Source organism: Bison bison, unplaced genomic scaffold (assembly GCF_000754665.1).
Source record: "Bison bison bison isolate TAMUID 2011002044 unplaced genomic scaffold, Bison_UMD1.0 scf7180017864320, whole genome shotgun sequence".
Lineage (NCBI taxonomy): Eukaryota > Metazoa > Chordata > Mammalia > Artiodactyla > Bovidae > Bison > Bison bison.
In genome coordinates this window covers 325,454-336,126 of record NW_011494892.1, presented here as the reverse complement: position 1 = coordinate 336,126, position 10,673 = coordinate 325,454, and the positions used below count along the sequence as shown (strand labels likewise).

The 10,673-nt window shown below is 40.3% G+C and overlaps 1 protein-coding gene across 1 annotated transcript in view; it reads left to right on the top strand.

Annotated features, from left to right (window-relative positions):
* The first annotated feature begins 4,726 nt into the window (after positions 1-4,726).
* The window catches only part of NIPA1 (non imprinted in Prader-Willi/Angelman syndrome 1), a 23,603-nt gene continuing 17,656 nt past the window's right edge, over positions 4,727-10,673 (top strand). The window contains exons 1-2 of the mRNA XM_010852981.1: positions 4,727-4,985; positions 5,915-6,005. Of these exons, the coding sequence (XP_010851283.1) occupies positions 4,814-4,985; positions 5,915-6,005 (263 nt within the window). The 5' untranslated portion in view covers positions 4,727-4,813. The remainder of the gene's footprint in view (positions 4,986-5,914; positions 6,006-10,673) is intronic.

The following is a 10,673-nucleotide window of genomic DNA, read 5'->3' as shown; positions in this document are numbered from 1 at the left end:
GGGCATGCAGGGTCTTTGGCTGTGGCATGGGAATGCTTGGTTGCGTCATGTGGTGTTTTTTGGGTTTTGTTTCTGACTGTACCTCATGGCACATGGGCTCTTAGTTCTCCGACCAGGGATTGAACCTGGACCTCCTGCACTGGGAATGTGGAGTCTTTAGCCACTGGACCACCAGGAGAGACCCTAAATTTGTTGTTGTTGTTGTTATTTTTAATTTTATATATGTATGTGTGTGAGCTTCCCTGATGGCTCAGCAGGTAAAGAATCTGCCTGCAGTGCAGGAATCACAGGAAATGCAGGTTCAATACCTGAGTTGGGAAGGTTCCCTGGAGGAGGGCATGGTAACTCACTCCAGCATTTTTGCCTGGAGGATCCCATGGACAGAGGAGCCTGGCGGGCTGCAGTCCATGGCATCACCAAGCAGCAGACTCGACTGAAGCACCTGAGCATGCATGCATGTACGTATGTATGTCACCTGGTGAACTGGTAGTCTTCCTTTAATGAGGTAAATGCAGATGAATGACTGATTTTTAAATTGCATTTTTATTGAAGTATAGTTGATGTACAATATTAGTTACACGTGTACAACAGTGATTCACAAAAAATTTTTTTTATTTTAAGTGGGTGCATAGTATTCTTTTTTAAAAAAACATCAAAATAAAATTGATGTATAACATTAGTTTCAGTTGTACTGTGTAATTATTTGATATATGTATACATTGTGAAATGATCACCACAATAAATCTAGTTAACATTTATCACCACACATGGTAACAATTTTCCCCTGTGATAAGACTCTTTAAGACCTACTCTTGCTGCTGCTGCTGCTGCTAAGTCGCTTCAGTCATGTCCGACTCTGTGCGACCCCATAGACGGCAGCCCACCAGGCTCCGCCGTCCCTAGGATTCTCCAGGCAAGAACACCGGAGTGGGTTGCCATTGCCTTCTCCGAATATCTACTCTTAGCAACATTCATATACAATATAGTATTATCAACTATAGTCACCATGCTATACAGTGTGTCCCTAGGACTTATTTATTTTATGGCTGGAATTTTGTACCTTTTGACCCCTTCACCCATTTCCTCCACCCCTTGCCTATGGCCACCACCAATCTTTTTGTATATATGAGTTTGATTTTGTTAATATTTTTAAAAATCCTAATGTAATTGATTTATAATATTATATTAATTTCAAGTATTCAGCAAAGTGGTTCAGTTTTATATATATATTGTATTTTTCAGATTATTTTACATTATATTACATAATAAGATTATTATATATACTTATAAGTACATAAGGTTATTACAAGATACTGGATATTATTCTCTGTTACACAGTAAATTCTTGTTGTTTATCTGTTTTATATATAGTACTGTCTGTCTGTTAATCCCATACTCCTTGTTTATCTGCCCCTCCCTTTCCTCTTTGGTAACCATCAGTTTGTTTTCTATGTCTGTGTGTCTGTTTCTGTTTTGTTTATAGATTCATTTGTATTATTTTTAGATTCCACATATAAGTGGTATATAAGATAATTGCTTATCTTTCTCTATCTGACTTACTTCACTTAGTATGATAATCTCTAGGCCCATGTGTTGCTGCAAATGGCAATATTTCATTCTTTTTAATGGCTGAGTAATATTCCAGACAAACACATGTATTCCCATACACTGCACATCTTTATCCGTTTGTCTGTTGATGGATACTTAGGTTGCTTTCATGTCTTGGCTATTGTAAACAGTGCTGTTGTGAACATTGGGGTGAATGTATCTTTTCAGATTAGAGTTTACATCTTTCCCAGTGTATAACTAAGAATAGGATTGCTGGATCATATGATAGCTCTATTTTTAGTTCTTTAAGGAATTGCCATACTGTTTTCCATAATGGCTGTACCAATTTACATTCCCACCAACAGTGTAGGAGAGTTCTCTTTTCTCCACATCCTTTCTAGCATTTATTGTTTATAGACTTTTTGATGATAACCATTCTGACTGGTTTGAGGCCATACTTCATTGTGGTTTTGACTTGAATTTTTCTAATAATTAGTGATGTTGAGCATCTTTTCATGTGCATGTTAGCCATCTGTATGTCTTCTTTGGAGACTTGTCTATTTAGATTTTCTGCCCATTTTTTCATTAGGTTGTTTTTGATATTGAGTTGTATAAGCTGTATATTTTGGATATCAGTCTTTTTTTGGTTGTATCATTTGCAAATATTTTCTCCCATTCCATAGGTTGTCTTTTTGTTTTGTTGATGGTTTCCTTTGCTGTGCAAAAGATTTTAAGTTGGATTCAGTACAGTTTGTTTATTTCTTTTACCTTGGGAGCCTGAGCCAAGAAACTATTTTTACGATTTATATCAGAGAATGTTTTGTCTGTGTTCTCTTTCAGGAGTTTTATGGTGTCATGCCTTATATTTAAGGTCTTTTTTTTTTTTTTTTTTAAATTTTGGTCATGCCACACAGCATGTGGGATCCTATTTCTCTGACCAGGGATTGAACCCACACTGCCTGTGTTGAAAGCACAGTCTTAACCACTGGACCACCAGGGAAATCTCTTTAAGCTATTTTGAGTTTATTTTTTGTATATGATGTGAAGGAGTGTTTTACTTTGATTGATTTATGTGAGGCTGTCCAGCTTTCCAAGCACAATTTGCTGAAGAGAATGTCTTTTTTCATGGTATATTCTTGCCTCTTTAGTTGAAGGTTGATTGACCCTGAGTCTGTAGGTTTATGTCTGGACTCTGTGTCCTCTTTCATCGATCTGTCTGTGTTTGTGCCAGTACCACACTGTCCTAGTTACTGTAGCTTTGCAGTATTGTCTGAGGTCTAGGAGGATTTGCCTACGGCTTAGTTTTTTTTCTTTAGGATTGCTTTGACAATTCTGTCTTTTTCTCTTTCTTTAAGATTTCACATGTAAGTAAGGACAGGCTCTAAAATAGCCACAGCACTTTTGGGAAATTCAACCAGGATTCTGTATTAATAGTTGATAGTTGTTCTGCAGTGTTCACTGCAGGGCATTCTTAGGCTCAGCTATATTTTCAGACATGTAGGACACCATGGGCCACATTCACATCAGGCACATTCAGAAGGACATGGGACAGGAGCCAGTGTCAGGCCCTCTGTTTTGGAGCCTGATAGCAGAGGCAGAGCTATAGGGTGCTCTTTAAGGGTGCAGTTTCAGGGCTTAGAGGCAGAACTGCAGCAGGCGGTGCTCAACTGCCCATCCTTATAAGCCTCATGCCCCCCAGTATAAAGTTGTAGATGCAGAACTCCCAGACCCTCAAAGAGCTGTGCCTGTTCCCAGAGGTATTGTGCTAAGGGGGAGCTTAAGTGATAATCTCCTGAAGGTGTGCATGCACCTCCAGTTAGGTGCCACTTGCCCATCAGGGGTCATTTTCATCCTATTAGCCCTCAAAAAGCGGACCATAAGTCACATTCTCATGTAGTAAGTGAAGAGGTTTTGTTACTCTGCTATCTACAGCAGTCCAGCTGGTTTTGCCAGTTACCCCACACTGTCCTCTGTAGCAGCCTTTTTTCCATCTAACATCATGTGTTGTGTTTAGTCACATCTCTTTTAATTTCCTGTCATCTGAAACAGTTGTCTTTCATGACATTGCTGATTTCAGAGTCCAGGCCAACTGAAATATGGACCATTTCACAATTTCCTTGTGATCAGATCAGGTGATGCACTCTGGTAGGAGCTCTGAAGACATAATGTTGTACCCTTCTTGGTACACCCACAGGAGGACACAGTGTGGCTAGTCCTGCTGCTGATTATGTTAAACTTGACTTTGACCATTAGGTTAAGGTAATGTTCATCAGAGTCTTGCATGCTGTGTGCGCAGGTTGCTTCAGTCATGTCTGACTCTTACGAGCCTACGGACTGTAGCCTGTCAGGCTCCTCTGTCCATGGGATTCTCCAGGCAAGAATGCTGGAGTGGGTTGCCATTCCCTTCTCCAGGGGATCTTCCCGACCCAGGGATCAAACCCACATCTCTTATGTCTCCTGCATTGGCAAGCAAGTTCTTTACCACTGGTGCCACCTGGGAAGCCCAAAGATAACTTTATCTCTTGTGATTATAAAACTGGTGGAGGTGATCCATGGAGACTATGTGACAATCCTATCCCTCAACAAGCTTTCATTCACCCATTTATTATCCATTGATGGTTCTTGCCTGAATAAGTTTTTACTGTGATGTTGCCAAATGGTGCTATTTGAACTAGACCATTCCTTCTACTTTATCATTACTTATTGATCTCATTTTTTAAAGGTACTTTTTAAATACCTGGAGCTCTGCTTCTCAGTGAAACAGGTTGGCTTCCTATGTCCATTATACCAAATTACTGAAAATTAAAACATCCGAATAGAATTAGGTATTTTAATCGGAACTGAAAAAAGCCTCTTGGACTAGGAGCATTTTGACATACCTGAAGAGGGACAAAAGGAGGGCTGGATGTGACAAGGGCCTGGACAGCTGCTCCCATCTCTGCCTGCCCTGGCATGCGTGGGAACATAGGAGGGTAATCTCAGGAAGTAAAAGAGAAACACTGTGTACAGTGTCAGTCGTTGAGTGAGTGTAAGGGTCTGTTTCAGCCATTTTCACATGGTTTCAAAAAGAGCCATGTCACAGAACTTCTACATTATGAACATTGAGTAACCTGTTTAAGTAGCAAGTCGTTAAACCCTATGCTAGTAAAATTATCATATACATGGGTTTCTGTCAATGCATGAGAGAATTGTACTTTGAAGATCAAATCTCATTTGAAATCAACATATAAAATGTTACTCCAAAGAATATTTGTCTCTAGGTGACATGTTGAGCCAAAAAACCCTACAGTTTATAAAGATTTTGTTTGGATTGACTTCCTCTTTTCAGTATGTAGCTTGTAAGCCTCTCGCTTCATACCTTCCTGACACATTTATCTCACTCTTTACAGGTACCTCCTACTTAACAGACATTGTATGGTGGGCAGGAACAATTGCAAGTAAGTACTCTTTTTGATGAAAAGCTTGGTCTTTTGTAAGATCAGTCATTTGTCTGGCAGGGCTGGGTGGAGGTTGTGGGTTGAGCTTAGCTTGTTCTTTGGAATGAGGACCAAGAGGGTGGGGAGCAATGGAGGGAGAGGGTAGAGGTTCCTGCTGCCTGAAATTAGCCCTGAATTTTATCCAGGTCAGATTGCCCTGGGTCTGAAGAAATTAAAGCACCTCTTGCTTCCTCATCTGTGGTTTGTCTGTGGGCATCTGGTGAACTTTTGCTCAGTGTCATTGGTTTACAAAAGAGAGTTTCTTCACTCAGCCTTAACAGAGGTCATGTGTTATATAAAGTTAGACTTCAGAACATTAAATATGTAAAGAAAAATTTTGTTAGATATTTCAGATGTATCTTGAGGTCTATTTGTCACATGTTGTATTTAGGCAATAAATTTTCTGGCAGATGTTGCTTTATTGAAGAGCTCATGTTTGAGCTTTATCTTGATGCAGCCTCAGACACAGTCCTGTGCAGGCAATAGTGTTTCCACCGGACGTGCCAGCAGTATGTCACTGGAATGTATCCCAGGCCGCTTGAAGGGCCATGGAAGCTCTATATGATCTGTCTTAAAACAGGGATATGTTAAGAAGAAAGTGGAAATACACTTTTATTGCATCCACTGTCAATCACTGTTGGTTAAGTTGGGAATTTTCATAGCAAGTTGAAGCTACTCCCTTGACTAATTAGGGCAGTGATAGATACTTCTGGGCCTGCTGTCCTCTGCCCTCAGGACTCTTAAACATGCAAACAGTGTCCCATATAGCCTTCCTCACCTGGAATGGAAAAGAAGCCCTTTCAGAGCACAGTCTTGCAAAATTCAACTCTGGGATGTTGCTCAAAGAGAGTTTTGTAATTGCAGTGATATCCTTGTGATTCTCTTGACAGTGGCTGTTGGCCAGATTGGAAACTTCCTGGCTTACACAGCGGTCCCCACGGTCCTGGTGACTCCTCTTGGTGCCCTTGGAGTGCCATTTGGGTGAGAACTGGGATTCTGTGTTTTGGTTTTTAATGTGTAGTTTAGGTATAAGAAAAGTTTTCATTTTAAATGTTTTTGTTAAAATAATAAAAGTAAAAGTTACTGAAGTTAGGTCTTTAGTATTGCATTTCTGGGCTTAATTTTATCCCTTCAGATTTAGTTGTGTGAATTATTAACCTTCTCTTATACATTTGCTTTAGTATATTTCAAATTCTAACTTATTCAAGATTACAAACATGATGCTATTACTCTCCTGGTCTTTCTCTGGAGGACTTCCTAGAGATTGGAATCATCCAGCTCCTTGGCAAGTGATTCTGAGATATCAGTAAGCAAAACTGTCAGTTGGTGTTTTCTTTGTTTTATTGGTGTTTTATTTGCCATCTCCTACTGGATGCTAGGCAGTCCCCTGCCTCAGGAAGTTATGGAGGTTGGGACAAATGACACCTGGGCTCCAGTGGGTATGAAAAGGATTTGTTACTCACAACAGTCAATAGTAAATATATCATTCAAGGAAAATGGCTCTGGTTTGATCTGGAGTAGAACAGGAACAATTCAGGGCTTTGAGTTTTTATTACAGTTAGGAGGTAAGCCAGGTAGGGAGTCCCATGCTCAGGCTAGGGTTTGCATACTTTGAAAGTTTAGTGCCAAGGGACTGAGTATGCTGGGGCCTAACATTATAAGCTCTCCTTTTTATGAGGTTGTCCAGATATGGGACAAAAGGGAAAAGAGAGGATTGGGAACATGAAAGCTACCAGCCACCACAAATGGGGTCTTTCTCTTTTGAAAATGATTTTGTGAGACAGTTATTAAATACATTACAGGATCCCCAACCCCCATGCCACAGACTGGTAGCAGTCCTTGGCCTGTTAGGAACCTGGCTGCATAGCGCGAAGTATGCAGTGAGTGAGCACGCGAAGCTTCATATGCTGCACCCTATTGCTCCCCATAACTTGCATCACCACCTGCACCATCCTGCCTGTCAACTCCCATTACTGCCTGACCAATCATTCTCCACCCCACCGCCCACCCCCATCCATTGAAAAATTGTCTTCCGTGAAACCGGTCCTTGGTGCTAAAAAGGTTGAAGACTACTATATTAACACATATCCTTTAGTGGACCTATTTATATTATTTTACCTTTGAAGAAATTGTTAATAAACAGAGATAAAATAGAAGTGAAATAGAATCCAAGTTTCTAACTCATTGATATATTGGTATGCTGCTATGTTCCAGACAGAGCTACAAATACATGTAGAGAAATGTATCTGTGATAGATGTAGTTAATTTAAAGTCACTTAGGCTTTAAGATTCTATAGCTTAAAAAATACAAAAGCATTTTCCAACATGTCAACCTTTGAAAATGCATTTGTATTTTTCTAATGCAAACATATTCTTAGTATTACGTGTGGTTTAATATCACTTTTCATTTCGGATGACCCTGAAAAGCTTGGATGACATGAGTGGTGCTATCATTGGGGAATCACTGCTTCAGCCTTTCAGAGCCCAGCCTCTCTCTCTGTTTCCTGAAAAATGATCAGGCAAATAAACAACCCAGCTATGTGATCTTTGCATATTTAAGGTGCATATATTAAAATGCCTTGCTTCATTAATTTCCAAAGAACTATTCTTATGGACTTTGATAATTAGGTCTCCTAACCAGAAATGTTCATTACTCTGAGTCTTCAGGAGATGTTTCCCAAAGAAGTGTGTGAAATGGCATTCTGAATTGAAAGAGTGCTTTCAAATCAGGATCCCAATAAAAGATTTTTTTAAAAATAAGAAAACTAAAACTAATTTGGAAAAACCAAATATAACAATATATAGGTACATATATATATATTTTAAAAACAGTTCTATTTTTGTTAATGGAATGAGGTTGCTAGAATTATATAGAAATAGAGATGAAAAGAATGTGGCACTGGGAAAAAAGATGTCTGTCATGCGTGAAATAGAATAGAGAGCCCCCAAAGAGGTCCACTTTTCTCTGCAGTGGTTTAATGTATGATAAAGTAATCATCTCAGCATCAGTTCAGTTCATTTCAGTCGCTCAGTCATATCCGACTCTTTGTGACCCCATGAATCACGGCACGCCGGGCCTCCCTGTCCATCACCGACTCCCAGAGTTCACTCAAACTTATGTCCATCAAGTCGGTGATGCCATCCAGCCATCTCATCCTCTGGCGTCCCCTTTTCCTCCTGCCCCCAATCCCTCCCAGCATCAGGGTCTGTTCCACTGAGTCAGCTCTTCGCATGAGGTGGTCAAAGTACTGGAGTTTCAGCTTTAGCATCATTCCTTCCAAAGAAATCCCAGGGCTGATCTCCTTCAGAATGGACTGGTTGGATCTCCTTGCAGTCCAAGGGACTCTCAAGAGTCTTCTCCAACACCACAGTTCAAAAGCATCAATTCTTCAGCGCTCAGCCTTCTTCACAGTCCAACTCTCACATCCATACATGACCACTGGAAAAACCATAGCCTTGACTAGACAGACCTTTGTTGGCAAAGTAACGTCTCTACTTTTCAATATGCTATCTAGGTTGGTCATAACTTTCCTTCCAAGAACTAAGCGTCTTTTAATTTCATGGCTGCAGTCACCATCTGCAGTGATTTTGGAGCCCAAAAAAATAAAGTCTGACACTGTTTCCACTGTTACTCCATCTATTTCCCATGAAGTGATGGGCCCAGATGCCACGATCTTCTTTTTCTGAATCAGCGTTGAGCTTTAAGCCAACTTTTTCACTCTCCTCTTTCACTTTCATCAAGAGGCTTTTGAGTTCCTCTTCACTTTCTGCCATAAGGGTGGTGTCATCTGCATATCTGAGGTGATTGATATTTCTCCTGGCAATCTTGATTCCAGCTTGTGCTTCTTCCAGCCCAGTGCTTCTCATGATGTATTCTGCATAGAAGTTAAATAAGCAGGGTGACAATGTACAGCCTTGACGTACTCCTTTTCCTATTTGGAACCAGTCTGTTGTTCCATGTCCAGTTCTAACTATTGCTTCCTGACCTGCATATAGGTTTCTCAAGAAGCAGGTCAGGTGGTCTGGTATTCCCATCTCTTTCAGAATTTTCCACAGTTTATAGTGATCCACACCGTCAAAGGCTTTGGCACAGTCAATAAAGCAGAAATAAATGTTTTTCTGGAACTGTCTTGCTTTTTTGATGATCCTCTGGATGTTGGCAATTTGATCTCTGGTTCCTCTGCCTTTTCTAAAACAGCATAGTACTTTTTAAAAGGCTTTTAAAAATGCTTTATTTGGAATTAATTTCCAAATTATAGGAAAATACAAGGTTAAGAACAATAATCAAAACAATATTCATATTGGGTCCCCCAGACACAGATTACTAAATTCTATCCCACTTTCTCCATCATTTGCTTTCTCTATATTAGCATTTTTCAGCCTTGATATTATCGACCTAGGGGCCAGGTAATTCTTTGCTTTGAGGGTCCAGTCTGTGCTTTGTAGGGTGTTTAGCAGCATTCCTGGCTTCCACCCACCAGATACCGGTAGCTCCTCTTCCCCAAAATCTCTTTGGACATAAGCAAATGTCACTTTGTGGGGCAAATCACCCCTGTTTGAGAAACACTGTTCTATTATGAATGTGATGTTTGTTTTGATTTTTGGATTTTGTTTTTTATCCTTATGAGATCAGTTACGTTTGTCATGATCTTTTACCCTTAAACTCTTTGACTTGTGTTTTCTGAGACTAGAAACATCTTCTTCATCAGTTCAGTCAGTCAATTCAGTTGCTCAGTCATGTCCGACTCTTTGTGACCCCATGAATCGCAGCATGCCAGGCCTCCCTGTCCATCACCAACTCCCGGAGTTCACTCAAACTTATGTCCATCGAGTCAGTGATGCCATCCAGCCATCTCATCCTCTGTCCTCCCCTTTTCCTCCTGCCCCCAATCCCTCCCAGCATCAGGGTCTGTTCCAATGAGTCAACTCTTTGCATGAGGTGGCCAAAGTACTGGAGTTTCAGCTTTAGCATCATTCCTTCCAAAGAAATCCCAGGGCTGATCTCCTTCAGAATGGACTGGTTGGATCTCCTTGCAGTCCAAGGGACTCTCAAGAGTCTTCTCCAACACCACAGTTCAAAAGCATCAATTCTTCGGCGCTCAGCTTTCTTCACAGTCCAACTCTCACATCCATACATGACCACAGGAAAAACCATAGCCTTGACTAGACGGACTTTTGTTGGCAAGTAATGTCTCTGCTTTTGAATATGCCGTCTCAGTTAGTCATAACTTTCCTTCCAAGGAGTAAGCGTCTTTTTTTTTTTTTTCAGAAAAATACTATATTTAAAATAAAAATGAAAGTATCAGTAATATTCTGAATGCCTGATGAAGTGCTTTCACAGCAATACAAACAATTACTTGTCTCCTACCACCTATGGATTCTTTTTTTTTTTTTTCTTTTTTTAATTTCATGGCTGCAGTCACCATCTGCAGTGATTTTGGAGCCCCCCAAAATAAAGTCGGACACTGTTTCCCCATCTATTTGCCATGAAGTGATGGGACCAGATGCCATGATCTTCGTTTTCTTAATGTTGAACTTTAAGCCAACTTTTTCACTCTCTTCTTTCACTTTCATCAAGAGGCTTTTGAGTTCCTCTTCACTTTCTGCCATAAGGGTGGTGTCATCTGCATATCTGAGGTGATTGATATT